Below are 27,105 nucleotides of genomic sequence, written 5' to 3'. Positions count from 1 at the left end.
AAAGCTCTTACTTTTCCTGAAGACTTGCAATTGAGGAACAGGTTTAGTGCCCTCCAGGCTGAGGAGGAGCTGGGCATGGCTTCAAGGGAAGGAACTGCGCCAACAGACCCTGTGCCTTACGGGAACACCTGGAAGAAGAGGTGAGTGATTGCTGTGGGTGACTCCCTGCTGCAGGGGACAGAGGCACCTATCTGCTGACCTGACCTCTTGTCTAGAGAGGTTTGTTGCCTGACAGGGGCTCGAGTATGAGATGTCATGGAATGACTGCCAAGACTTGTCCATGCATCAGACTATTACCCTCTGCTGCTCTTCCGTATGGGTACTAATGATTCCAAGGACAAATTGGAAACCATCAAACAGGATTTCAGAGCACTGGGGATGGTGGTCAAGGGTCTGGGAGCCCAAGTCATTTTCTCCTCCATTCTGCCAGTGAGGGGGAAGGATGGGAGGAGGAGCAGACAGATTTTTCCAAGTTAACGATTGGCTGTGCCATGGGTATTGCCAACGAGGTTTTGGTTTCTATGACCATGGGACTCTGTTTGAAGATAGACAACTGATGATGAAAGATGGGCTCCACCTCCCTAAGCGGGGCATGCATGTCTTTGCCAACAGGTTGGCCAGCCTGGTTAGGAGGGCTTTAAACTAGGAAAGATGGGGGAAGAGGAGAGTTATAGAGACAGGGTAGTCAGCAAAATGCAGCTCAAGTTGGGATGCCTCCAGTGGGTGCATGCAGCCGGGGAAGTGCGTGCAGGACATCACTATGGAGGATCCTCTTGCACCCCTCCTGGGAAACCTGCATGCTCAATTACCTCCCTGAAGTGCCTGTACACCAATACATGCAGCATGGGGAATAAACAGGAAGAATTAGAGATCTGTGTGCAATCACAGGTCCATGATCTCACTGCAGTCACAGAGACATGGTGGAATAGCTCGCATGCCTGGAATGCTGTCATGGATGGCTACATGCTTTTTAGGAAAGACAGGCCAAGAAGGCAAGGTGGTGGAGTTGCTCTTTATGTGAGAGAGCAACTGGACTATAACAAGCTCTGCCTAGGGGTGGGTGAAGAGCGAGTCAAGAGCTTATTGGTAAGGAATAAAGGGCAGGCTAACATGGGTGACACTGTTGTGGGTGTTTACTACAGGCCACCTGATCAGGAAGAGGAAGTTAATGAGGTCTTCTACAGACAGCTGGAAGTAGCCCCACGATCACAGGCCCTGGTTCCCATGGGGGACCTCAAGCACCCTGATGTCTGCTGGAAAGACAACACAGCAAGGCACAAACAGTCCGGGAGGTTCCTACATTGATTATAACTTTTGAAAAGAGGTGGTGGAGAAATCACCAAGGAGATGTGTGCTGCTGGACTTTGTACTAACAAAGAAGGACTGTTTGGAGATGTGAAGGTTGGGGGCAGCCTTAGCTGCAGTGACCACGAGATGGTGAAGTTCAGGATCCTCTGAGGAAGAAGCAGGGCAATAAATAGGATTGCAACTCTGGACTTCAGGAGAGCAAATTTTGGCCTCTTCAGGGACCTACTTGGAGGAATCCCATGGGTTAGGACCCTAGAAGGAAGGGAGGTCCAAGAGAGCTGGTTAATGTCAAGGATCACTTCCTCCAAGCTCAAGAGCATCCCTATGAGTAAGAAGTCAAGCAAAAGGGGCAGGAGAGCTGCATGGATGAACAAGGAGCTCCTGGCAAAACTCAAAAAGAAGGAGGAAGCATACAGAATGTAGAAGGGTCAGGCCACTTGGGAGGAATACAGGAAAATTGTCAGTATGCAGGGATGCAACGAGAAAGGCTAGGCCCATCTGGAATTAAATCTGGCAAGGGATGTCAAGAACAACAAGAAGAGCTTCTTCAAATACGTCAATAGCAAAAGGAAGACTAGGGAAAATGTGGGCCCACTACTGAATGGAGTGGGTGCCCTGGTGATGAAGGATACAGAGAAGGCAGAGCAGCTGAATGCCTTCTTTCCTTCAGTCTTTACTGCTAAGGCCAGCCCTCAAGAATCCCAGACCCTAGAGACAAGAGAGATAAGTCTGGAGACAAGAAGACTTTTCCTTGGTCAGGAAGTATTGGGTTAGAGATCATTTCAGCAAACCTGACACTCACAAATCCATGGGCCCTGATGGGGTGCACCCACGAGTGCTGAGAGAAGTGACGGATGTTATTGCTAGGCCACTCTCCATCATCTTTGAAAGGTCATGGAGAAGAGGAGAGGTGTCTAAGGACTGGAAGAAAGCTAATGTCACTCCAGTCTTCAAAAAGGGCAAGGAGGAGGACCCAGGGAACTACAGGCCAGTCAGCCTCACCTCCATCCCTGGAAAGGTGATGGAACAGCTCATCCTGGATGTCATCTCCAAGCATGTGGAGGAAAAGAAGGTGATCAGGAGTAGTCAGCATGGATTCACCAAGGGGAAATCATGCTTAACCGATCTGATAGCCTTCTATGATGGAATGACTGTCTGGGTAGATGAAAGGAGAGCAGTGGATGTTGTCTACCTTGACTTCAGCAAGGCTTTCCACACTGTCTCCCATAACATCCTCATAGGTAAGCTCAGGAAGTGTGAGTCAGATGAGTGGACAGTGAGGTGGATTGAGAACTGGACAAAAGGCTGTGATCAGCAGCAGAGGCTAGTTGGAGGCCTGTAGCTAGCGGTGTCCCCCAGGGGTCAGTACTGGCTGCAGTGTTGTTCAACTTGTCCATCAGTGACCTGGATGAAGGGACAGAGTGCACCCTCAGCAAGTTTGCTGATGATACAAAACTCGGAGGAGCGGCTAATACACCAGAGGGCTGTGCTGCCATTCAGAGAGACCTGGACAGGCTGGAGAGTTGGGCAGAGAGGAGCCTCATGAAGTTCAAGAAAGGCAAGTGCAGGGTCCTGCACCTAGGGAGGAATAACCCCACGCACCAGTACAGGCTGGGGGCTGACCTGACGGAAAGCAGGTCTGCGGAGAAGGACCTGGGAGTCCTGATGGACATCAAGTTAACCATGAGACAGCAAGGTGCCCTTGTGGCCAAGGCCAATGGTATCCTGGGGTGCATGGGGAAGAGTGTTGCCAGCAGGTCAAGGGAGGTTATCCTCCTCCTCTCCCCAGCCCTGGTGAGGCCACATCTGGAATACTGTGTCCAGTTCTGGGCTCCCCAGTACAGAGAGACATGGCACTACTAGAGAGAGTCCAGTGGAGGGCTACAAAGATGATTAGGGGACTGGAGCATCTCTCTGATGAGGAAAGGCTGAGAGAGCTAGGCCTGTTGAGCGTGGAGAAGAGAAGATGGAGAGGGGATCTTATCAATGTATACAAAGATCTGAAGGGAGGGTGTAAAGAGGATGGGGGCAGACTCTTTTCAGTCGTGCCCAGTGACAGGACAAGAGGCAACAGGCACAAACTGAAACACAGGAAGTTCCATCTGAATATGAGGAAAAAATTCTTTACTGTGAGGGTGACAGAGCACTGGAACAGGTTGCCCAGAGAGGTTGTGGAGTCTTCTTCTCTGGAGGTGTTCAAAATCTGCCTGGACGCGATCCTGTGCAACGTGCTCTAGGTGACCCTGCTTGAGCAGGGTGGGGTTTGGACTAGTTATCTCCAGAGGTGCCTTCCAGCCTCAACCATTCTGTGTGAAGTGCAGACACAGCTCAGCTCGAGGGGTTCAGCAGGGCCAGGCCTGGCGATGCGGGGAGGGGGACACCGGTGGCAGGTCACTCCTGGTGCTGGTGGCTCAGCACTGCTCGTGACATGGGGACCGAGGTGCTGGGGTGTGTGGGGTCCCGCTGCGCCGCCATCACGGCTGTGTCCAGGGCATCCCTGAGGCTGGCCGGCTCCAGGCACTGAACTCCCCGTAGTCCGTGAAGTCCTTCGCGGCCACCTGGACGTGGTGCAGGGTGCCTGGGCGCAACCCCGTCAGGGTGAAGGAGGTCTGCTCGTAGGGCCCGATCTGGGGACATGACAAGGCCAGGGTTAGGGGACACCCAGAGGGACAGTCCCTTGGCTATGCCTCAGTTTGCCCTGCACGTGAGGACAGTGCCATGGCCACAGCAGGGGCCAGACAGTACCGTTTGGGGGCTGGAGCCCTCATCCCGTGCGTAGCGGATGCAGTACTTGAGCGGGAAGTACTCAGGGAAGGGCCAGGACCCTGGTGGGCTCCACTCCAGCAGCAGCTTCTTGGTCTCCCCGGGGATAGGCAAAACCCGCAGGTCCTCGGGGGGGTCCGGCTTTACTAACGAAGCAGGGAGATAACTATAGCGTGAGATGCTGTCTGAGGAGTCCCTGGCCCTGCAGGGACAGGGGACTCGGCCTCCGCCAGCTGGGCTGACTGTGCTGTGCACGCCGGGCTGTGGAGCTGGGCTGAGACCCAGCAACTTGTCACACTGAGCTTTCTGCCTCTCAGGCAGAAAACGCCTGGCACCGCTCTCCAAAGCCAGCCGGGGCTGGATTAAACCCAAGCATCCCGTTCGACTGAAGTGCGGTGGCACATGCTGGAGGGGACCCAGGCACTCAGCCACCCGCAGCACTCACTGATGTCCTCCACGAGGAAGGGGAGGAGGCGCGAGGCGGCACCCAGGGGGTTCACGGCCGTCACGTTCAGCACGTAGGGGATGAGGGAGAACATCTGGATGTCGCCGAAGGAGCAGCTGTGAGGCCCCGTGCGGACGCACTCGCCGCTCCCTCTGGCCCCCCACACGCCATGCCTGGGAGAAGGGGGGAAGAGAGAGCTGGGGCAGGGGGGCAGCAGGCAGCCCCAGGGCATTGCTGTGCCTGCCACCCCACTCGTGACACAACTGCGGCAGGTCTCAGCCGGGCACCCGCCTCACCTGTATGTGGTGATGTAGTCCGTCTCCAGCAGCGGCTCAGGCTCAGCGGCCCAGGAGCAGTTCACCGCCTGCGGGTAGCTGATGGCCCAGCACTCGACAGCGGGCGGTGCAGGGGGATCTGGGGCAGGGGGATGCCCGCGGTCACCCCGCTGCCCGTGGCCCTGCAGCTGGTGGCAGGGGATATGGGGGAGGCGGGTGTTGGGGTCACTCACAGCCCAGGCGCAGGCAGACGGTGGCCCAGGTCTCGCCGGTGGCAGGGTGGTGGCAGCTGTAGCGACCCTCGTGGGCCAGGCTGGCGTTGGGCAGGGCCAGCCCAGGCGCGGGGTGCATCCCCAGGGGGGTGTCCCCCCAGCGCCACACAGCCGGGGCCCCCGCCACCGCCGGGCACCGCAGCAGCACCTCAGTGCCCAGCACGCCGTGCTGCAGGGCGCAGCTGCCTGGGGGATGCGGCAGTGGGTGCAGGCTGGACCCCCCCCCCCCGGCCCATGTCCCATCCCCAGTGACCAGGACTGTCCCTCATCTTCTCCCCCGCCCCCCCCCCATTTTCTCCTGCCTCCTTCCCGGGTAGGGACTTCCCAAGGTGCTGTCCCCCAGCCGGGAGCTGGGGCAGGCAGGTCCCTGTCTCCCCCCACAGCCCCCTCCCTGGACTCCTGGGTCCCGGCGGGGCCCACGGCCCTCGGCAACGATCCAGGTAGGAGCGACGATGCAGCCGGGGCAGGAAGCACTTGTGCCACTTGCACCCCTCCCACACCCCATTCCCTGTTCCTCCAACCCTGCACTCCCGATCCCTCCTTTACTCCCGTGCCCAGTTCTTCCAGTCCCCTGTCCCTCCGTCCACAGTCTCCCCCATGTCCCCAGTCCCCCCAGTATCCCTAGACCTCCAACCCAACTCCCCCCCTCCCCCATATCTCTGCCCACAGTCTCCCCCATGTCCCCAGTCCCCCCAGTATCCCTAGACCTCCAACCCAACTCCCCCCTCCCCCATATCTCTGCCCACAGTCTCCCCCATGTCCTCAGTCCCTCCAGTATCCCTAGAACTCCATTCCCAGTTTTCCCACTGCTCCATATCTCCATCCACGGTCTCCCCCATGTCCCCATTCCCCCCAGCATCCCTAGAGCTCCATTCCCAGTTCCCTCCATCCCTCTATGCTTGGTCCCCCCCGCTACTCCCCCAGTATCCCTAGACATCCGTCACCAGTTCCCCCAGGGCCCTCTACTTCCATCCTTGGTCCCCCCATGTCCCCCCCAGTGTCCCCATACCTCCATCTCAGATCCCCCCAGCTGCCATACCTCCATCCCCCGTCCTCCCAGCCCCCCCCCAGTCCTGCTGTCCCCAGTCCCCTCAGCTCCCCCCCCATACCTCCATCCCCAGCCCTTCCAGTCCCTCCATCCTTGCTCCCCCCAAATCCCCCCCATCCCTGTCCCCATTGCCCCCCATGCCCAGTCCCCATCTCCCGGTACCTCCATCCCTGGCACCCCCCGCTGTGCCATTGCGGGGAGCAGTGCAGGCAGGTGCCACGAAAGCCACCACCCAAAGCCACTTCATGTCGGGGTGACGCAGCAGAGCTGCCCAGCGCCAGGAGCTGGAGACCTGCAGGGACAGCGGGCCGGTCACTCCCAGGGCAGGGGACAGCAGGGACACTGTGGCCACAGGGCCCCCGGGGTGTCCCCAGCACCCTCCTGCAGGCACTCGCCCCCCCAAGCTGGGACTTCAAACCCTTCTGCCCTGTCGCAGGGCCACCCCACGCTGCCGTGCCTCAGTTTCCCCTCCGGCCTCGCTGCATCCCTTGGGGACGGGGTCTGGTTGCTCCCCACAATGGCCAGATCCTGCTGCCGGGAAGGAGGAGGGAGCGGAGGCGGGAGCGAAAGCGCCCTGCGTGGCTGGGGTTTCCCGCGGGGGCCTGCAGCCGTCCCTGCGGTCTCGTGCCCGGAATTGAGGTTTCGGGTGATTCCGGGCCTCGGATGTGGCCGACAGGGCTGGGGAAGGTGCCAGTGGTACCCAGATGGCCACCGCCTTCCCGGGGTGGCCGGAGAGGGACTGTCCCTGCACAGGGTCCAGAGACCCCCCAGGCCGGGGGGAGCTGAGCTGGGCTCCCTGCCGTGACCGTGCCCAGCCCCACCAGGCCGTATCCTGCCCTTGGCATGGCCCACCCCGAGCATGGGCCTGGCTCAGCCCCAATGCCAGTGACCAGCCCTGCTGCGGGGGTCCATGCCTCAGTTTCCCCATGTCTAGGAGGAGGGGCTTCTCGCCATGCCCCCCAAGCAGGCACCATGGGGACATCACCAACCTCGGTGCCACCAGGTCTCCCCTGCGCCCCCAGCCCCACGGGGTGCCCCGGACCCCCCCGGCGCTCACCGTAGCACAGCCAGGCGTCCGGGCCGGGAGCCGGAGGCTTCGTCACTGCCGAGGCTCGGGAAGCCGCAGCCCCGGCCGGCCGCAGCCCACTTCCTCGCGCAGGAAACGCTGTCCCCGCCGGGGGACCTGCCACCGCCCAGCCCCGCGACCAGCCCTGCCGTGGAGTGGGACCCCTGTGCAGACGCGCTTTCGGCTCCGGCCGAGAGGGTTTCTAACCCTTCCCACCCCGTCGCCCCGTGAAGGGCGCCCCGTTTCCCTCTCGGCTGCCTCGGTCCGCTCCCAGGGGTGCCAGCACAGCTGGGGACACCCCCGGAGACATGTCCAAACCCCGGCACGCCAGCCTCCCCCTACCCCCCGAGCACCCGTGGCCCGATGCCAGCTGTCCCCATCCCTGTCCCTGTCCCTCCCCAGGGACGAGCCGCCCCGTTGGCGTGAGTATAAATACTTTATTGCTGCTGTGCTGGGGTGTGCAGAGCCGCGGGGACATCGCCACAGTGTCCCGGACCCCGGTGCTGGCCACAGGGCCGGGTGAGCGTGGGGGATGCGTGTGGCCAGCGGGCACCCGCCAGGAACGGGGAAGAGAAGGGGCAGCGTGGCCATGGGGGGGTAAAGCATGGCCTGGCCCCCGGCCGGTGCTGCCAGCTGCGTCCCCGGCACCCGCCGCGCTGGCTGGGGGGCCGGAGCTCATCTGCCCTGTTCCTGCAGCCGCTGCATCTTCAGGATCTGGCACAGGAGCCTCTGCACGTCTTCATCCATGTGGCCCTGGGGACATCGCAGGGGACGGAGGAAGGGACAGCGGAGGGGACCGCAGGCTCTCCAAGCCTGGCCCAAGTGCAGCCGGCTCGGCAGTCCCCGAATCCAACCCCTTGCTGCCGCCCCATGCAAGCGGGCACGGATGTGCCAGCCCGGTGTGCCCCCAGCGAGCACCCTGCTCCCCACAGCTGTGTCCCCAGGCCCCCACAGCAATGTCCCCAGTCCCCCAAGATGGCAGCCCCGACTCACCTGCACTGCGTAGAGCAGGTGGCTCCGGTACAGCGTGACCACCTTGCTGTGCCGCGTCTCCGTCTCCTGCGAGCCAGGAAGAGCGAGCAGTGTAAAGCACGGGGCCAGGGGCTCACGGGACCCCCAGCCCCGCCCTGCGCAGGCACCAGTGCCCCCCAAGCCTCACCGTTCCCCCCAATACCCACCGCCAGCTGCGCCTCCAGCATCCGGATCCTGGCCTGGAGCGCGGCAGTGTCGGGGGGCGGCTGTGGGGCACCCCGGGGCTCGGGGAGGGCGTTCAGGGCCTCCTTCAGCTTGAAGACCTCTTTGGAGAGCTCCGTGATCTGGCAGCGCAGAGGGGTTACGGGGGCCCAGGGACCCCCCCAGCCCCGTCTCCACCCTGGGATCCCCCCCGCCGCGTGGGGGGTTGCCGGGTGGGTGCCCAAGGCCATGCCCGCCGCCTCCCTGCTAGGACAGGGGCAGAGCAGGGGGTTTCCCACCCTCCGGCCTTCCCCCGGGTTTCGGTCTCAGCTTGGAGAGGAAAAAGGGAAACGGCCAGGAGGGCAGCGTATGCACGCACATGGCGGGGGGGGGGGGGGGGGATGTGTCTGCATGCTTGTATTTGCACATATGTGTGCACGTGTGGGAGCATGTCTGTGTAGGGATGTGTGTGCAAGTGTGTGCACTTAAACGTCTGTGTCTGCACGTGTGTTTGCATGCATGTGTGTGGCTGTGCGTGCATGCATGTGCATGTATGCCCATTGAGGCATGCACACATATATGCATGTGTATGTGCATGCTTTTCTGTGCATGCATGGCTCTCCCCTGAGACCCAGCAAACTCAGCTCACCCAAGCTGCACCCCAACCAGCAATTCCCCCCAGCCTGGGGCCTCACGGATCCCCCGCTGGCCCCGTGCACCCCCTACCTTCCTGTCCTTGTCCCTGACCAGCCGGGTCGAGTCCTCGACGTGGCCGTGGAGGTCCTGGAGGCGCCGCGCCTCAGCCCGCGCCTCCTCCAGCTGCTTGTGCGCGGCAGCCAGGCGCTCCTCGGCCGCCTGCTTCTCGCTCTTCATGAAGAGCGCCTGGCGCTGCACCCTGAACACCTCCTCGCACGTCTTCTCGTGCCGCCGCGCCAGCTCGCTGAGGCGCTGCGCCAGCGCCGCCGCCTCGGCCCGCAGCCCGGCCTGCGCCGCCTCGTGCTCGCCCCGCGGCACCGCCGCCTCCCGGGCCCTCGCCAGCTCGGCCTCCAGCCGGGCGGCCTCGCGCCCCTTGGCCTCCGCCTTGGCCTCCAGCTGGGCCGCCCGCTCCCGCAGCGCCCGCGCCTGCTCCTCCAGCGCCACCGTGGCCCGGGCGTGCTTGTCCTGCGCCGCCCGGCTCTCGGCCTCCGCCAGCGCCTGCCTCAGCCGCGCCAGGGCCTCCTCGTGCTCCTGGCGCGCCACGGGTCGGGCGGCCAGCTGCTGCCGCAGGGCGTCCAGCTCAGCCTCCTTGCGGCCCAGCGCCTCCCGCAGCTGCCCCAGCTGGGCCGTCACCTCGCCATGCTGCCGCGTCAGCTCCGCCAGCCGCCGCTCCAGTGCCCTGGCCTCCGGCTCCGGGCCTCCCGCCGCCCGCCAGTCCCTCGTCTTGGCCTCCAGGCTGCGGCGCAGGGCCTCCGCCTCCGCCTCCGCCCGGCCGCAGCGCTCCAGCAAGGCCGCCTTCTCCCGCGAGGCCTCCTCCAGGGACGCCCCCAGCGAGGCCGTGGTCTCCTCGGTCTCGGAGCGGGCCCGGGGCCCCCCGGCCGCCTCACGGGCTTCCAGCCGGCTTTGCAGCTCCCTCACCCGCTGCTCCCGCTCCTCCAGGGCCTCCCGGGCTTGCTGCAGCGCGGCCTTCGCCGCCAGCAGCTCGGCGCCGGCACCCTCGGCGGGCTCCACCGCTGAGAGGATGCCCAGCTGCATCTGCTCCCGCAGCGCCTGCACCTCGGCCAAGGCTGCCTCGTACTTGCCCCGGGTCTGGGCCAGCTCCGCGGTGAGCTGCTCCACGGCGCTTCTCTCTCCACCCGCTTCGCTCGCCCCTGCCGGCCCCGCAGCCTGGTCCCGCGCCAGGGTCGCCTCCCCGGGGACGCTGCCTTTCCTCAGGGCTTCCTGCAAGGCGCGGATCTGCCCCTCGTACTCAGCCTTCAGCTGCTCGTACGCCTCGGCCGACACAGCCTTGCCGTTGGGCCGACCGCCTTCCAGCGCTTGCAGGGCAGCCTGCGCCTCGGCATGCTGCTTCTTCAGCTGCTCCAGTTCGCCCTTGAGGGAGTCGTAGAGGCTGACGGCCACAAAGTCCCCCGAGGCAGCCGGGTCGCTCTCGTCCTTCTCGTAGTTCTCCAGGATCTGCCAAGGGGAGAGGGAGGCAACCCAAGGGTCAAGGGGGAGGCAGGAGGGATGGCCGGAGAGAGGGGCTGGGCGAGTTACCTGTATTTTCTCCCTCAGCTCCTTGTTCTGCATGGTGAGGGACTGCACTTGCCCCTGCAGCGTGGCCAGCAGCTCCTCGGTCGAGGGGCTCAGCGTCTTCTTGGAGAGCAGCAGCTCTGCCCCTGGAAGGACACACAGAGCGCATGGTGCCATGCCCACCCCGTGTCCCGGGGCAGCAGCCGCTCTCCCCAGGGAGATGTCCCCATGAAACGTCACCTCCCCAAAGGATGCCCAGCCCCAGCGGGCGCCTGCCCTTGCAGGGGACTCGGGGGGCCAGCACGGCCCTACCTGGGAACTCAAGCAGCTCTCCCTCCTCATCCTGCAGCGTCTCGATGTCGTAGCTCGTGTTTTCCTTCTCGTTCTGGGCATAGTGATGGGCGTCAGCACCCTGCACCCCCTGGGACCGGGGCTGGCCCCCTCCCCAGCCTGCCAGCACTGCCAGCGCTGCCCGCTCCCACCTCCAGCGAGGACAAGCGGCTTCGCAGAGCCTCCACCTCCTTGCCCAGATGCTCCTTCTCGCCATCACGTGCTGCCAGCCGCTGCTCCAGCTCCTGGATCTGCAGGGGAGACCGGAGGCGTGGGGACCCCTTCGCACCGACCCAGCACCTCAGCAAGGTGCCAGACATCAATGCTGGCAACATTCAGCCAGGATGGGGACCCCTTGGAGAGCCATGGCCACCCGTTACCTCCTTGCCAGGCACTGACTGCTAGGCTCACCTGCTTCTCCATGGAGCGAATGGAGCCCTCGTCCAGCTCTGCCCGCTAGCAGGACACAGAGAGACGACAGGGAAGGTTAAACGCCATCCCCATCCCTCCCGTCCCCTCCATCCCTGAGGACGTGGTGGCATCTGTCCCACAGTGCCAGTGAGGTTTTGCCCCAGGTAGCCCCACGGACGGTGAGGGGGGAGGTTTGCTGGTACCTCCCGTCTCTGCTTCTCCTGTTGCTCCAAGCCCCTGATCTTCTGCAAGAATTGGGCCCGTTCCTGCCGCAGCCTCACAATCTCCTCGTAGGCCTCCCTGTCCTCCTGCGGGCAAGTGGCAGTCTGGCTTCGGGGCACGGGGCCGTCCCCTTCCCTGCCGCGGCCCCGCTCCCAGCCATTCTCACCGTGTGGGCCGGGGCGGGCTGAGCCCAGCCAGGCTTGGTGGCGGCCGTCCGGGCGCCACGTCCCGCCAAGGGCGAGCCGTGCTCTGGGGTGTGTGGGGCACTCTGACACCAGAGAGAGAAGGAAAGGCTCCAGCGGGCTCCGGCCCCCCGACACGGGCACAGAGCCCTGGGCCCAGCCCCTGCCCATGGTGGCAGCGCACGGCTCCCTGCCACACCGGCAAACGGTGTTTCGGGGCCCCAGGGTGGGTGGAAACGGGCCGATGCCCAGTGCCCTGCAAGCAGCAGGGGCACAGGTGGCAGTGGGTGATATCCAGCCTTGCTGTTGCTTCGTGCCTCAGTTTCCCCTCTCTGCCAGGGAGGCTCTGCACCCCCCGCCCCGGGGCTGGGACTCATCCACCGAGATGCAGCCCAGGAATAGGGATGAAGCCTCCACGGGATCTGAGCCCAGTTGGGAAGCATCTCCACCGCAGAGAGGTAGGTACACCTTGCACGGCCCCGGGGGGGGCAAAGTGTGGCACCCAGAGGAGTTACCCCAACCAGGCGCTGGCCAACCCGGGACAGCAGTTCAGGTGCCCTGTGCCAGCTGTGCTGGAGGGACCCTGTCTCTCACCTGGCTCAGGGTGCCTGGGGGCGGCAGGGGGGCTTTCCTCTTCCTTGGGGTGCTGCTCTTCTCCCTGCCTATGGACTGGCTGGGCGAAGATGTCTGCGGAGAGACCAAGGCAGAGGGGATGTCACATCCACACCTGCCTCTCTCCTTCCTAACCTGTCACCACCTCTGAGAGCCCCAGGGACGTCCAAGCTCTCATCCTCTCCACGGCAGGGCCCGGCAGCCAGGCCAGCCCCAAGGAGAGGCCAGGCAGGGCCTTACCTGGGACATCTGCTCAGCCGACTCCTCTTCCGCGGGGCAGAAAGGGAGGAAAGGGAAACAGGGAGGTTAGAGGCTCCCAGGGGTGGGCATGGCAGGCATATTCTGGCGTGGGTGTGGGGGCACCGCTGTGGGTGCTCACACAGGGCTGCATACTCACAGGGGCACGTGCGTGTATGTGCACGCATGGGGATGCACACGCGTGTGCATACCCGGGGCACACGCAGACCCTGGGAGGTACACACACATGCAATTGCAGGGATGCACGTGCAGACACATGTACAAACACACTGCCTGATACACACATGCGTGCTTATACCCCCGTGCTTGCAAACATGCATGTCCAAGCGCATTAAGACACCGGGACAGGCAGATCCAGGCTCAGCACCACCTCCCAGCCCTTGGCTGGTGGCAGCGTGAGTGAAAGCACCCCAAGCACATGGGGAAAGGGGACATGTGTCCACCCAGCCCTGCTCAGGGCTGGCCATACTCTGCCAGCCGTGGGCAAGACCTCCTGGGAGGCACCTGCCCCAAAGCACCCTGCCAGGTGAAAACACATCCATGGGGCAGTCCCCCGAGGACAGGGAGCACCTAGGCCAGTGCAGCCGCCTTACCGCTGGCCCAGGACCGGCGCTGGGCAGCCTCCTGCAGGAAGTGCTGGATGAGAGCGTTGCCCGTGGCCAGGCTGTAGTGAGCCGCATCGTGGCCCGTGGAGTCCACCACGGCCACCTGGGCACCCGCGTTGACAAGCACCTCCACAGTCTCCACGCTGCCGTTCTCGCAGGCCAGCATCAAGGCTGTTCTGAAGAGAGTGGCAAGAGGAGAGGTGAGGGGTCTGGTCCCCTCCATCAGTCCCCCGTCCCCGTCGCGGGAGGACTCACCTCCCTTGCAGATCCCGGCTGTTCACGGCCGCTCCACGGTGCAGCAGGTACCGGCACAGCTCCGAGTGGCTCATCTTGGCGGCAAGGATCAGCGGCGTGAAGCCATCCTGGGAAAGGACAGTGTGTTTTCACAGCAGCGGCCCGGGAACCCCAGGTATCACTAGTTGTTAGCTGCTGCGTCCCACCCCAGAAGTGGCTGCGTTTCAGAGGCAGCCCCAGCCTGGCCCTTGGCTGCGCTACACAGCAGCATCCCCCGGCCCAGTGGAGTTTAATCATCACAGGAAGACTCAGCCCCCATAAAACAGCAGATGCCGAGCAGAGGGCTTTCACCTTGTCCTTGATGTTCAAGGGAGCCTTGAAATCGCAGAGGATCTCCAAGCATGAGATGCAGCCGCTGACAGCTGGGGAGAAGGACAGAGGCTGAGTACCGCCTCCCACGGGGATGCGAGCAGGATGCGCTGGCACCGTCCCCACTCACCTGCGTGGTGCAGCGCCGTCCGGCCATTGCCATCAGCCACGTCCACAGGGCAGGAAGCCTGAGGAAGAGGGCCTGGGTTACGGGAAGACGGGGGACAGCCAGCCGGACTGCCCAAGGGGCCAGGACCATGAGGCGCTCTGGGCTCCTTGGTGGTGGTGGAGCATCACCACCAGCACCAAATCACATAGCACTGGGCAGAGCCAGGCATCGCTGTGCTAACCAACACCATCATGGAGGAACAGGAGCGCAGCCATCTTGGGGATGCAGGGAGGACGAGGCAGGATGGTCCTGGCTGTGTCCCCGGAGTGAGGGGCTGAGCCAGGCATGGCATGGGGCACGGCACCCTCCCACCCTCATGGCACCGTGCACCCAGACCCTGTTACCTGCAGCAGCTTGCTCACGCATTGCGGATGACCGTGCTTGGACGCCAAGTGCAGGGCAGTGTAACCTGGGGAGAGGGACAGAGAGATGGGTTAGAGTCAGACGCATGGGGCAGTGGCAGATGGACAAGTTTGGGGACAGACAGACAGGCACGCAGGTGGTCATCCACAGCCTTGTGTTCCTGGGCGTCCTAGAACTCCAGCCCAAGCTGGGTGGCTTGGGGCACCAGGAGAGCCCAGCACCCTGCAGGGCTGGGGCTGAGCAGGGATGAGGCACCACTGGGACCAGCATGGGCTAGTGCTTGGGTCCCTGTTGGTGGCTAAGATCCCCCCAGGGCACTGATTTACCACCTGTGCGGTCCCCACCTCCGTCCCCATAGCCTCAGCATCTGCCGGTGGGGTGGGAAGGATGGGAAAGTGCCAGGTGCCCCGGGTGGTCTACAGCATTAGCCAGGGAGGCAAAAGCGGGATTTGGCGAAGCTGGGTGCACGTGACTGTGCCTCACCTGAGCTGTCCTTGGTCATGGCGTCCACGCCGTGGGCCAGCATGGCTTCGAGGCAGTCCACGTTCCCCCGCATGGCAGCCAAGTGGAACCTGCAGCAAGGCCCAGGGCCATCAGCCCCATGTCTTCAACCCCCGGCAAGTCCCAGGGAGCATCGCCGGGTGGCTTGAGGCACTGGGAGAGCCCAGCACCCTGTGCTGGGGCAGACACAGGGACATGGGGACACGAGACAGCACTTACGCAGATTTGCCCTCCGAGTCCAACTTGGTGGCAACCAGACCCTTGCGGACAAGGAGTGATGTCACCCTCCCAGCATCATTGTAGTCCACGGCTTGCAGGAGCTTCTCATCATTCTTGGTCCAGTCCTGGCTCTGCAACGAAGTCGAGATGGGGCCATGACGGGCGTTCAGTCCCCAGAGGCAGGTGGGGTGCTGGGCTGGGCTAGTGTCCCCATCTTCATCCCCATCCCCACTATCTCCTTCCCATCCTCATGCCGTGGGGTGGCCATCTCTGGGCCAACCCCTTTGCCAGGTGCCATCTGACCTCCGTATAAGCAGGGTTTAGCTGACTGGGACAGGGGTCCCCTTCAGCCCCCCCCAAGTTTGCAGCCCAGGAATTTACAGAGCTGTCCTAGTTTTACCGTGGACGGGCTGGGCTGTGACCAGCCGGGATTCGGGAATGGCCTGATGCTGCTCCACCACCCCTGCCCTGGGGCTTGATCCTGCCACTCCACTGACCCCACTGCTGAACACAGCCAGCACCCACGGCTGCCTGAGCCCCAACCCTGCCCAGGCTCCCCCCATCACCTGTGCACCTGACCCCAGCCCCACGGCCACCCCACTTTGCTGCCCACTGGGGATGGGGTCAGCCGGGCGTGGGGCAGCCCTAGCTCGCTATGCACAGGTGGGCAGCAAAAGCGGGTCCCCAGGGAAGGCTCCAGCCCCCCAGGGATGTGTGGGACACGAGGACACCCCCTGCTCCTGCCCAGGATGGTGGCTGGATGGAGGACAGAGGAGTGACATGCAGCAGGACAGGACGGGGCTGGGACGAGCATGGGAAGCCCCGGGTTCACGCCACAGCCTGCGGCCGCAAACCAAAGCTGGGCTGTGGCCGAGGAAGGCAGGAAATGGATGTGACCTTTCAGAGCCACTCGCATCCTGCCCGTCACCAGCCCGGTGCCCAGTGCCCTGCACGGGGCCTGTGCCACGGCTCACTGCCCGGTCACCCCGCAACCCCCCTGACCCTGCCGGGCTGAAGGACCGTGTCCTCGGGCAGGAAATAAACCACTCTCCCAGGATTACTGGGCAAACTGGGAGTGCAATGCCCCCCCCCACCCTTGTCATGCAAGGACAAAGCAGCTTGCAGAGGACACAGCCGAGTGCCGGGGATGGGGACAGAGGGGGCCCGGGGCAGGTGGGGTGGGGGGTGACACAGCCGTCCCCGGAGGATGGGAACCGAAGGGGACTAGGGACAGGGAGGAGGGACGTACCGCGAAGGAGGCAGCGGCACAGAGGCAGATCTGCTTCATGGTGTCGAGGAGGAGGCGGCGGGCGGCCATGCATCCCTCGCCCCCCGCCTGGGCGAGGGCAGGCCGGGGCGGCCACGGACCCCGGCTCACTCCAGCACCACCGCCCAGGCGGGGGGCCGGGTCCTGCCGCAGTGGGAGCCGGGACCCGCCTCCCTCCATCCCTCCGTCCCTCCTTCTTTCCCTCCTTCCCTCCCTCCTCATCAGCAGGAGCTCCAGGCATTCCCGCATCCCTGCGGATGGAGCGAGGAGCGTGGCAGGACCAAGAACTGCCAGGCGCTGGTCCCAGCTAGATTGGGAAGGACTGGGGGGGGGAATCAGCCCCCCCAGGGTGGTGCACCCCAAATCAAGGACAGGAGCATCCTCCTGTCACCCAGACCCTGCCTTTAAAGGAGGAGGACATGGGACCTGCCATCCTGTCCCGGGGGGCACCTCTCCCCACAGCCCTGGGGCTGGGGGGGGGGGGGGCAGGACCCCTGGCTGTATCCCAAGAGATTGGAGACCCCCTTTGAGGAGGGATCCCCAAAATGAGAATTGCCCCCAAGCATCTGTCCTTGTGTACTGCAGCCGCGGGTGCTCGGCGCTGCACAAACCGGGGTGGAAACGCTGGTGCCAGCCAAAGGCGGGGGGGGGGGGGGCTGCATCGAGATGGGCTGCGGCCGAAATGTGCCGGGAAAGGACTGGCGTTGGGGAGGGAAGGGGGGTAACCCCAGCCGGGGGAGGGCAGAGCTGCGGAGAGGGGCCCCCGGACAGGAGCAGCCTAGGGGGGTGCTGGGGCCCGCTCAGCCCTCCCCACTCGCGCAGCACCCGAGGGAGCTGGGCACACGGAGAAACCGAGGCATGGAGCATCCCCGAGCAGGGCAGCTCCCCAGCCCCATGGGAGGGCCACGCTCGGGGCTTTGACTTGCACAAAAAAGGAGCTAAAACACAGCCACCTCCCCCCGACACCTCCGCGGGGTGACGGCCGCGGTCTCTGCCGCCCAGGCCATCCGCAGAGGACAGCGGGTGCCCCGCGCTGCCATGCCAGGCCCCGCGGCGCTGAATAATTGACGAGTATCGACGTGCCGTCTCCGAGGTGGGAACCCGATCGCCGGCTCCGGAAACCTGGCAGCCCTCCGGGGCGCCCCATGCCGGCACCTGGGACCCACCGCCCTCTCCCCGACGCCGTTTCCCCCCCCACACCCCATGCCCCGGCGTCCGTCAGGGACCCCATCCTGCTCCGTGCCCACAGGCTCGGCATCGCTTGGGGCCACTTGCGGCAGGTCCACGCGGCCCCAGGGACCACACTCACGTCCGACTTCTTGAACCTGGCCTTGAGGCTCTTCATGGCGGCTCGACCCTCTGGCCCACCGTGCCTAGACAAGGGAGACGGCAGCACGGTGAGGGCTGGGGTCCCCGTCACCGCGTGGGGACAGGGACATCCCCAAGGCCCAGCTCCCCCCGCGGGGACGTGCTGTCACCTCCCAAAACCAGCTCCCCCCGCTGCAGCTGCCCCCCAAAACCAGACCCGCACGTGCCAGTGGTGCCCGTGTCCAGGTCTGGGTCCCGCCGGCCCCCCGTGTCCCACCTGAGCCCGCTGCTCCCCGCAGACCCTTCCTCACCCCACGGCCGCCCTGGGCCAAGCTGCCCCGACGCTTCCTCGCCAGCCAGCGCCGGAGGGGGGGACCCAGGCGCCGCGGGGAGTTGGGTTACGGCTGCCGGTGGCTCCGGTTACACCTGCCTGCGCCGAGCGGGGCAGGCCCAGCAGGGCCCCCCGGGCCCGTTCAGGGTCTCCTGGAGGGCGGCAGCCTCCAGGGCCCGATCCCCCTGCTCACGGCTCGCGGGGTGACGTGGGGCAGCCCCCGGCAGCAAGGACCACGGCATGGTGGGAAGCAGAGGGGGTATGAGGGCGGCTGGAGCCCTGCGGGCCCAGGACCCCATCCCTCCGTGGGGGCTGGGGACGGTGTGGGGCAGCACAGTGTGGGCAGGACTGTGCCCAGGCCTGGCACCCCCTGCCCAAGGCCTGGGTCTGGGGAGGGGGGGAAGAGGCCTGAACAGGGGAAGGGCAAGGGAAGGGCAGGTGTCCTCCCTGCCAGGGACCAATATGGCGGCAACACCCTCACCTTACCCCGCGCGTGCGCGCTGCGCCGGCGGCTTCGTTGCGCGCTTCCGCCCTTCGGCGCGGATTGACAACAATGAAAACTTTATTGGTGCAGGGCGGGCGGCGTGGCGAGGCCGGACCATGGCGGTGAACTACGCGGCCGGGCTCTCGCCGTACTCGGACAAGGGCAAGTGCGGCCTCCCCGAGGTGAGCGAGGCGCCGCGGGGCCTGCCCGGCCCGGCGGCCTGCTCCCGGCCCGCTGGCTTCCCCTGGCAGCCGGGGCCCCGGTTCCCCCCAGCCCGGGTGGAGCCTCCCAGGGTCCCCTCGGTGTCCCCCAGCGGCGACCCCCGGCCCAGCCGCGTCCCTCCCCCCTCCTCCAGCCCCACGGGCCCCCTCTGTGGCCTCTGTCCAGGCCCAGCCCCGTGGCCTCCCTTTTTCGCCCCCAGGCCCAGCCCCATGGCTCCCCTTCATGTCTCCCCCCGCCAGGCCCAGCCCTGTGGCTCCCCTTTGTGCCCCCCCCAAGCCCAGCCCCATGTCCCCCTTTTTGCTCCCCCTCAGCAGAGATCCCCAAGCCCTATACGTTCCCCCACCACCTTTGTGTCCCTTAGCAGGGATGGCCCCTCACCCCATGTACCCCCCCCCCCCCAGCAGGATCCCCGTTTGTATTTCTCCCTGCCCGCCATCTCAGCAGGGGCTCCCTCCATCCCATGGCCCTGCCCTTGTGCCTCCCCCCAGCCCTATGATCCCCCCTTCATGTCCCCTAGCAGGGACCCCAGCCCTGGTGCTCCCTTGGAGTCCCCCCCCCCCTTTTTCAGAGCAGGCTGTTGCCTGCTGAGGGCCCATCCTAGATGTCTCTGGGAGGATCTTGACCACAGCGGTGCTGGAGAAGGTTTGGGGGAATGGGGATGTACAGGCACTGGTCCTGAGCCTGCCCTGGAGCACAGGGACAGGATGTGCAGGGGCCGGTCCCCTTCAGCGCATGTCCTCAGGGGACCAGGCTGGAGGAGCACCTTGTGGAAATGACATTCTGTGTCCGTAGCAGTCACCCACGCTAGAAAGCAGGATGGTGCCACAGCTCCAGCGGCTCTGGTTCTTCCATCTCTGCAGCCTCCCTTTTCTTCCCTTGTGGCTCATGGCCCTGAGCCCTGTCCTGCCTGCAGAGCCTGTGGCTCTGCCCGGGAACGGTGGGGGGGATCGCTGCCTCCGGGCTGGCCCCAGGGTCGCTCCCTTCCTCCTGCTGTCTGTGGCCAAGATGCTTCTCTGGGTATCAGGTACCCATTGGCAAGAGCAATAAACACCCTCTTCTGCATAAGGTGTTTTAAGCATTTGCACTGCATAGGGGCTGTTAATACAATGCTGTTTCTCTCCAGTTAAATGCTTTTATCATTAAGCAATGTGAAATCTCGTTTCCCACCTACAGTTTTCATTGTGGGTGAGAAAGAGTGGTTTACTGGGTCTCTGTGCCTGCTGAGGAGGCACCTAGCACCTCCATTCCCACTGTGGTTTGTTTCTTTTCAGATTTTTGACCCTCCGGAGGAGCTGGAGAGGAAGGTGCGTGAACTGGCAGACTTGATAAGGAGTTCCTCAAACGTGATTTTTCACACGGGGGCTGGAATCAGTACTGCCTCAGGGATTCCTGACTTCAGGTGAGGACGGTGGGAAGGGGAGCAAAACAGCAGGTGAGGGGTGGAAGGAGTAGCACCTCCTCCTGGGCCTTTGCACTTCTCAAAGCTCTGGACTGTGCTCCCCGCCACTCCATCCTGCCTGCAGCAGGACCTGGTCCTTTATCCAGCCACCACCTAGCAGAAACTACCCTTTTCCTCTTGCAAGTTGCTGTTTGACACTAAGCTGTACCTGCAGAAGCCCTGCACGTGTTCTCCTTGCATCAAGGACGGAAGTCTCTGGTAACGGGTGACCTTCATTTAGCAGACTCTTGCTCTTCCTCTGTCAATAGGGCTCGTGATGCATTTACAAGCATCTTCTTAGATTCTGTGATCATCACTTTTCTGTCTCCTCTGCCACAGGGGGCCGAATGGTGTCTGGACTATGGAGGAGAAGGGGCTCTCTCCCAAATTTGACACCACCTTTGAGAATGCCAGGCCCTCCAAGACTCACATGGCGCTGCTGGGGCTGCAGAGAGTCGGCATCCTGAAGTTCCTGGTCAGCCAGAACGTGGACGGCCTTCACGTCCGTTCGGGATTCCCACGGTACTGCTTCTCCCGCCCTGCGTGTGGGTCCCCTGTGCCTGTCCCAGCACCAGCCACCACTGCATGGCTGTTCTTGCTGCCTGATTAGTGTGGTCGCATGTGCAAGCACTTGCCAATGCTCCTAGCAAAATGGGCCAGCTAATTTTCTCCTGACACCAGGGCTTGAATGCCTTGCTGCCAAGAAGTGTCTGACTTAGAAGCTGTCTGCCCACTGATACAGGGAGGGGAAACTGGGATGCAGTGGTGGGGGAAGGGGATATAAGCCAGCTTGAATTTAGAGAAGAGAGGTTATGGCAATAAAGTGGGGGTAATGAAAGGAAAGCAGCCTCAGATGATGCTCTTTAGAAGTTCACCTCGCCAGGCACCAAGGGTGCTCACAAGCAGAACGGGCAGACAGTGCCGTAGCATGTTACCGCTTGTCAGCTGAGCTGCGGCAGCTGACTGAGCAGCCAAGCTGCGTTACACAACTGCCCGGGGATCATAGCTTGTCCCGCTGCGGAGGGAAACATCAGCTTCACGTAAGGCATGTGCTCCTGGCAGCAGAGGACAGGGACAGGCTACAGGGTTGGGGTCAGGGCACACGATCCTCTCCACTGCCTCTGCTCCCTGGCAGCAGCACCCATCAACATGGGGGTGAATGCACAGGAAAGCAGAAAGGAGCATCTGAAACTGCTCCAGCTGCTCGCAGAGACTTATATCACCCTGTTCTAGCAGAGCTTCTAGAGCTGTCCCAGAGCACTGCATTTTGTGCTATTTTAGGATTTGCTTAAACTGAGTTTCTTGAGAGAAAATTACTAAAGGCAGTGCTGCCCCAGTGATGAAGCCATGCCTGGGTCCAAGATAGCCTTAAAAGGTACTTTGTCTCTAAATAAATTTGCCAGACTTCTCCGGGAGGACGGCAGGGCCGAGAGAGTCCCGCGGTTAGAACTGATCTGACTTACCGGCCGTGGTCTCCGATTTCCTTGCCAGCTGTGGTGGGGTCAGGGATCCAGCATAGCGGCGTTCCCACTGCTGGGAGCGGCGACGTGTGGGAGCTGAGGGTACGAGATCTCTGCTCCCCGCGTGGGTGGAGACTGAAGTGCATTTAGCTGCACAGCGGCCATTTCAAAGATGTCCTCAGAGGAACCCGCCTTTCCATTAGCGCTAGCTGCAACAGACTCCTCTCCCTTCAAGAAACTTCAGCCCACAATAAAACCCATTTCCAGCACTTAAGACCAGCGAGTGATTGTCTTGTGAGCCAAACTGCTTGGAGCTGTCTGGAAGGGAGGGGGAGAACAGCTAAATTCAAGTAAGAAAATGAAATGAGGGGAGCTGGAAAGAGAATGAGGAGCATGAATGGGACCTCGGAGAAGATTCATCTCTCAGATGGCTTCAGCCAGCCCTGGCCAAGCAGAGAGCTGCCTCAAGGAGATATTTCCCATTGTTCATTAGCCCCGAGTTCTGCTTCCTGCTCCTAACACCACACTTGCCTTTTCAAATTGAACAACCATGATATGAAGAGTAGAAAATAATCATGAGACCAGAACTGAGCTGTGCCCCCATCAGCCTAGTGCCACTGGCTTGCACTCTGGTCTAGCACAAGCTCTTCCGCCCAAGCAAAGCACGTACTTAAGTAACTGCTGCTGAAATGGGGTCAAAGTGGTTCAGCGTTGTGGAAATCAAGTCAGTCCTGTCTCCGTTCACCCTGGAGGAGGTTCTCAGTCATCTTGGGACTCGCAGGAAAAGCACAGCCTTGTTTTCTGCTAGCTTCAGCACTTTGAGGCTGGTGCTGAGCATGAGAGGCATTTTAGTCAAAACAAGCAGTGTCCTTTCTGTAGTAAAGGGCTCTGCTGGGAGAGTTGGATCTCGTGAGAGCAGTGAAGGTGCTTTCCAGGGTGCTCAGCAGCTCTCATGGATGACAGCAGCTCTTGCAAAGTTGGATTGAGTAAGTTAATGGCCAAGGACTAGAACCACACAAGGACAGAGAGAAAAACATTGCATGTTGAGGAAAGCAAAAGCTCAGGTTATTACTGGACGTGAACAAGACGTGAGGCTGGGGTCAGAACAGGGGCCAGAACTGGTGCTGTGGCTGCAGGCATTTAAAACGAAAAAGCCAGGCCATGCTGTCCCTCCCCTTGGTCCAGATCGTGGTTGTAGCACAGTGCCTCTCGTGGCAGAAACGAAACTGTGTGCAGATGGCCTCTCCCCAAGGGCCTGCTGGGCCCTGAGTCATTTTCTGGGTCTCGCCTTTGCCACGACAAGGTGTTTCGTATCTGGGGAGGAGGGAGGTAAATCAGGAATTTGAAGGTGCCACTAGCAGATGGGTTAAAGTGACATGATTTCCCTCAGTGCTGACCCCACACTGGGCACAGTCCCAGGGCCATAGTGCGAGGTCCCAGCCACCCCACATCTCCTGGCGTGATAGTCCAGCAGAGCTGGCAGCTGGGGAGGTGCCGGAGGCGCAGACACTGGTGTTCCCCACACCCCAAGAGGAGAGGCGTTTGGGCAGCTTTCCCTGGTGCTCCCAGGACCCCCCTTCCCGGGCTCACCTCTGCCGTTTCTTCCCCAGGGACAAGTTGGCCGAGCTGCACGGGAACATGTTTGTGGAGGAGTGCATGAAATGTGGCAAGTACGTGAGCCCCGAGCCCGGGGTGGGGGCTTTGCTGTTCTCCCCGGGGAAGGCTGGAGGCCCTGCCTATGCCACAGGGATGTCTGTCTGGCAGGGGTTTAATGCGGAGCGCAGGGGGGTCACTGACAGGTCTGTCCTGTCTGAATCCTGAACTCCATCAAGTAGTGGGAAATGAGCATTTGGGGAGATCTCCATCGCCTGGCAGCCACTCCTCAAATCCTGCTTGTTGTGGTGATGCTCAGGTGCCGACAGGGCTGCCTGCAGCGGGGTGCCTGATAGCTAGAGAGAAGAGGAGGTTGCTACAAGCTGGATTTTTCCATCCTGGTTTGTAGCAGACCTTTGTGGCTCTGGAGTTGTCAGTCAGAGCTCCCTGACTGGGAAGTTGCCATAGGTAGAGATGAAGGCCCAAATCGGCACAGGACTGAGGGACCGAACGCTTATTCTTGGTGGTTCTGAGCCATCGCCTGCTCCCCCGAGTCTGGGGTGTCTGGTGTGAGCTGTGCTACGCAAGGCCGTTTCGCAGCTGGGCCACCTCTCCGCGCGTGGCTGCTGTGAACTGCTCTGCGTCTTTGGCCCAAATGGCACCGGCTCTCTTGCGTGCGCAGGCAGTACGTGCGGGACGCGGTCGTGGGCAGCATGGGGCTGAAGCCGACGGGCAGGCTGTGCAGCGTCACCAAAGCCCGAGGGCTGCGGGCCTGCAGGTATGTCTCCGCCGGGGCGGCTTCACGAGGGGGGTTGCTGGCCGGGGGCTCCCCTGGGGACGTGCCCTGGTGGCCTGCTGGGAGGAGCAAGTGATTCTGGTGCTCGGACTTCGCTTTGCAGGGTTGGTCCCACAGTTCCTCCAGTTCAGGTGAATAAGCAGCAGCTGTAGGGGAGATCTTCAAAGGCCCAGGTAGGAGGCCAGTGCCCGAGTTTCTGAGTAGTCCCAACTACTAGCCACGCAGCCTCCTCTTGGGCGTCTTCCCTTGTTGATACCTGAGCATGTTCCCGTGCTGGAGAATGCTCTGCTGTAGGATTACAGCCTTAGACACCTCTTCCCCTGCAGCAGGATACGGCCACTGCTCTGCCCTGCTGTCACTTACCATCAGCAGGGAAACGTAGATAGTGTTTCTAGCTCTGCTGCTCCAAAGCTGGCAGTGTCCTAGCGTGATCTGGCATCTAGACCTGCTCTGCGTGCCCCTCGTGTCTTCTGCACCCAGGCTGATCGGGACGGGGGCCCAGCCCAGCTGGTTTTCCCTCTCTCTCTGCAGCCAGGCTGGCTGCAGTGTCAGTGCAGCAGAGCCAGGGACGCAGGCCATGGGGCAGAGCTGTGCTGACCCACCTCTGATGTTGGGGAGTTGAAGACACATCCCAGCTGTGAGCTGGGCCAGCGAAACAGCTGGGGCTTTGGTGACTTTTGGTAGCATTATGGCAGCAGCCACAAAATGCCTCTTGCAGGCAGATTCTGCATTTCCCTCATCTGTGGGGTTGTTATTGCCAGGACCTGCAGCTGGCCTAGGCTCGCTCTTGGCCTGGCACTGCGGAGGGACAAGGAGGGTGCGATGAGGGTCTGGGCCGCTGGAGCCGTCCCATCTCTCCCAGAGCAGTTCTGCTGCCTGTTCCCACCTGGCAGGGGTAACTGTGGTCTGTGTGTTTTCTAGAGGGAAGTTAAGAGACACCATTTTGGACTGGGAAGATTCCCTGCCTGACCGTGACCTCACGCTGGCGGATGAAGCCTGCAGGTACTGTGTTTGGGCCCTTCTGACCACTGTGGCACAACAGGAGCAGCTGCTGACGCCTGCAGCTTGCAGATGCTCCTGGAAGGCTGCCCGCACTCCCTGCCCTCCGCCAGGACTGCAGCGGCCCTCGTGCTGCCCCTGCCTGGCTTTTCTCGGTGTGTTTTGCACCTCACAGCTCTGACAGGGAGCAGCTTGGTGCTGTACCCCAGAAAAGCTGCTGCATATTCTGGCCACGGTTTTGCTTTGCTGGCTGGGAAGCTCGTAGAGTCCAGGCTAGGACAGGGTGAGAGAAACAGCCTGGAAACAGTCATATTTTTTTTTCTCTGCCCTGCATAATTTGTCTCCTCCTTGCAGGAAAGCTGATCTCTCCATCACGCTGGGGACCTCTCTGCAGATCAAACCTAGCGGCAACCTCCCGCTGATCACAAAGAAGAGGGGAGGGAAGCTGGTCATAGTCAACCTACAGGCGACCAAGCACGTGAGTGAGGACATCCTGGCTGCTGGCTGGCCTGCTGCCCTTGCAGCACTTTGCTGTTCTGCCCCTTTCCCCTCGCGTTACTTGCTGCAGCCCCAGTGCGAGTCGGTCCTTGTACCTCGTCCCCACCAGAGCAACCAGCCAGAGGAGAGGGACCTTGCTTAGCAAGCGAATGGGCTGGACTTGTGTAGTTGCAGGGATTAAACCTGCAACTCTGCTTAAACACCTAGAAATGGAAGGTAAATTTTAAGAGTGGAATAAAAACCAGCCCCAAAGCTTGGTGCATTGTCTGTATCCCTCGTCCCTGTCTGACTCTGACCTGGGCCCGCTTGCCCGGCTCTGTGCTGGTGTCCCCTCTTCTGGGCTGTTTAAAGCCCTGTCTGCCTGCAGCGTAGCCGGGGAGTGGTGCCAGACAGTCCCGTGGTGTCGGGGTCTCAGTTCATGTTCCTCCCAGGATGACGTCGTGGGGACGGGAGCCCTGGACTCGGTGTCCCCAGGTGCTCTCCAGGAGCGGACATTTGTCCCCTAACACCTCTCTTGCCCTTGCTTACCCCAGGACAGACAGGCCGACCTGCGCATCCACGCCTACGTCGACGATGTCATGACAAAGCTGATGAAGCACCTGGGGCTGGAGGTGCCAGAGTGGACGGGGCCCGTGGTGGTGGAGAGTGCCGAGCTCGTCAAGCCCGAACAGCTCTTCAAATTCAACCCTGGGGCTCGAGGGCTGCTGAAAGAGCCCATCTCCCAGTGCAACGGCACGGCCGGGGTGCGCGCTGACCTTGGGACCACGCTCGCACAGCGCCGTGACAGTCTGAAGCAGGAGTGTCCCAGCCCAGACACAGGGCCAACAACGGCAAAGAAGATGAAGGTGGAGTCTCTCCTCACCTGACCCGGACTGTTCCCTGGCTGTCTAGACACTAGTCTGTGCCACTTTTCCTACCGACTTTTTTTATACCCTTAAATATTGTCCCCTTTTTTTTATGTAAGTATTAAATACACTTGAATTGTGTGTGTTTGTGCAGCTGCACCTGCCAGCCTGGTAAGGGTGATCCATCCCCTGCTTGAAATGAGCAGGACCCAATTCCTTCTCTGCAAGGAGATGGCAGCAGGGCCCAGCTGTGCCCTGCAGCCTCTGAGGGGCTGGAGAGCTGGGGCTGCCGGGCAGGACCTGAACCTGGAACAGCGCAAGGAGGTTTGCTCAAGCATCAAGCAAGATGTGGCCTGCAGGAGCAGAGAATGAGGGGTTCCCTGCATCCCGTGCTTTGCGCCAGTGCTGGGCTCCTGCAGAGCCCCTGCCTGGCCTTGTAGCCCTCCTTTGAGCCTCATGCTCGTGGAGGTTTGTTCTTCCCCCCTCTCATGGGGGCTCTGGGGCTTTGGGACACTTATTCCCACCTTGGGTGGGTGTACATGCAGGGTTTGAACGCTTCCAGGTGCAGCTGTGGCTGGTGTCTGCACTTGGGAACTAATTCCTTGCCCTGCCTTATTCTGGATAAAGGTAACTGTTCCTTCTTTCCTCTTTCTAGCCCTTGAGCTGGGGTCAGAGAGGGACCCTGGTGTGGCCAGACCTTCCTCATCATCCCAGAGATCCTGGTGGCTCAGTGAAGGGCTTTCTCCAGACCCTGGCCCAGCACTGGGAGCTGTGAGATGGTCCCTCTGCTCTTCCCCTCCCCTGTGCCTCTAGCAGTGCTCCCTGCTCAGC

The 27,105-nt window shown here is 62.2% G+C and overlaps 3 protein-coding genes across 4 annotated transcripts; 1 reads left to right on the top strand and 2 right to left on the bottom strand.

Moving 5' to 3' along the window:
* Positions 1–3,415: 3,415 nt before the first annotated feature.
* On the bottom strand, positions 3,416–7,227 carry EBI3 (Epstein-Barr virus induced 3). The gene is made up of 7 exons (XM_064497299.1): positions 7,169–7,227; positions 6,274–6,403; positions 5,025–5,249; positions 4,813–4,930; positions 4,517–4,689; positions 4,054–4,217; positions 3,416–3,935 (listed from the first exon to the last, which is right to left on the bottom strand). Exons 2-7 carry the CDS (start codon positions 6,356–6,358, stop codon positions 3,783–3,785), a joined length of 918 nt encoding a protein of 305 aa, XP_064353369.1. The 5' UTR covers positions 6,359–6,403; positions 7,169–7,227; the 3' UTR covers positions 3,416–3,782.
* Positions 7,228–7,599: 372 nt separating this feature from the next.
* ANKRD24 (ankyrin repeat domain 24) lies at positions 7,600–17,452 on the bottom strand. Of its 2 annotated transcripts, XM_064497334.1 has the most exons (20): positions 16,283–17,452; positions 15,034–15,164; positions 14,797–14,885; positions 14,295–14,359; positions 13,912–13,969; positions 13,764–13,834; positions 13,434–13,540; positions 13,167–13,354; positions 12,556–12,581; positions 12,298–12,390; positions 11,688–11,789; positions 11,503–11,607; positions 11,300–11,344; positions 11,041–11,139; positions 10,871–10,943; positions 10,583–10,704; positions 9,077–10,501; positions 8,356–8,493; positions 8,171–8,236; positions 7,600–7,930 (listed from the first exon to the last, which is right to left on the bottom strand). In XM_064497334.1, exons 1-20 carry the CDS (start codon positions 16,547–16,549, stop codon positions 7,853–7,855), a joined length of 3,348 nt encoding a protein of 1,115 aa, XP_064353404.1. In that variant the 5' UTR covers positions 16,550–17,452; the 3' UTR covers positions 7,600–7,852. The 2 variants fall into 2 exon arrangements, with proteins under 2 accessions (XP_064353404.1, XP_064353405.1); XM_064497335.1 differs by lacking the exon at positions 11,688–11,789.
* A 982-nt stretch (positions 17,453–18,434) lies between these two features.
* On the top strand, positions 18,435–26,415 carry SIRT6 (sirtuin 6). The gene is made up of 8 exons (XM_026119253.2): positions 18,435–18,605; positions 19,917–20,044; positions 20,423–20,605; positions 23,154–23,213; positions 23,819–23,914; positions 24,854–24,934; positions 25,286–25,409; positions 25,963–26,415. Exons 1-8 carry the CDS (start codon positions 18,540–18,542, stop codon positions 26,293–26,295), a joined length of 1,071 nt encoding a protein of 356 aa, XP_025975038.1. The 5' UTR covers positions 18,435–18,539; the 3' UTR covers positions 26,296–26,415.
* The last annotated feature ends 690 nt before the right edge of the window (positions 26,416–27,105 follow it).

The sequence above is a fragment of the Dromaius novaehollandiae genome, chromosome 25 (assembly GCF_036370855.1).
Source record: "Dromaius novaehollandiae isolate bDroNov1 chromosome 25, bDroNov1.hap1, whole genome shotgun sequence".
In the NCBI taxonomy this organism is placed as follows: Eukaryota; Metazoa; Chordata; class Aves; order Casuariiformes; family Dromaiidae; genus Dromaius; species Dromaius novaehollandiae.
The sequence above is the reverse complement of the archived record's forward strand: the minus strand, read 5'-3'. Positions and strand labels throughout refer to the sequence as shown.

Excerpts from the sequence above, each read along its gene's own strand:
- EBI3 (XM_064497299.1), bottom strand. The coding sequence starts at position 6,358 with ATGAAGTGGCTTTGGGTGGTGGCTTTCGTGGCACCTGCCTGCACTGCT. Across the intron at positions 4,931-5,024 it reads CGTCTGCCTGCGCCTGGGCT|ATCCCCCTGCACCGCCCGCT; the intron begins GTGAGTGACCCC and ends CCCCTGCCCCAG. Across the intron at positions 3,936-4,053 it reads AGGGCTCCAGCCCCCAAACG|ATCGGGCCCTACGAGCAGAC; the intron begins GTACTGTCTGGC and ends TCATGTCCCCAG.
- ANKRD24 (XM_064497334.1), bottom strand. The coding sequence starts at position 16,549 with ATGCGGGAATGCCTGGAGCTCCTGCTGATGAGGAGGGAGGGAAGGAGG. Across the intron at positions 14,360-14,796 it reads CATGACCAAGGACAGCTCAG|GTTACACTGCCCTGCACTTG; the intron begins GTGAGGCACAGT and ends CCCTCTCCCCAG. Across the intron at positions 7,931-8,170 it reads ACCTGCTCTACGCAGTGCAG|GGCCACATGGATGAAGACGT; the intron begins GTGAGTCGGGGC and ends CGATGTCCCCAG.
- SIRT6 (XM_026119253.2), top strand. The coding sequence starts at position 18,540 with ATGGCGGTGAACTACGCGGCCGGGCTCTCGCCGTACTCGGACAAGGGC. Across the intron at positions 18,606-19,916 it reads GCAAGTGCGGCCTCCCCGAG|ATTTTTGACCCTCCGGAGGA; the intron begins GTGAGCGAGGCG and ends GTTTCTTTTCAG. Across the intron at positions 24,935-25,285 it reads CTGGCGGATGAAGCCTGCAG|GAAAGCTGATCTCTCCATCA; the intron begins GTACTGTGTTTG and ends TCCTCCTTGCAG.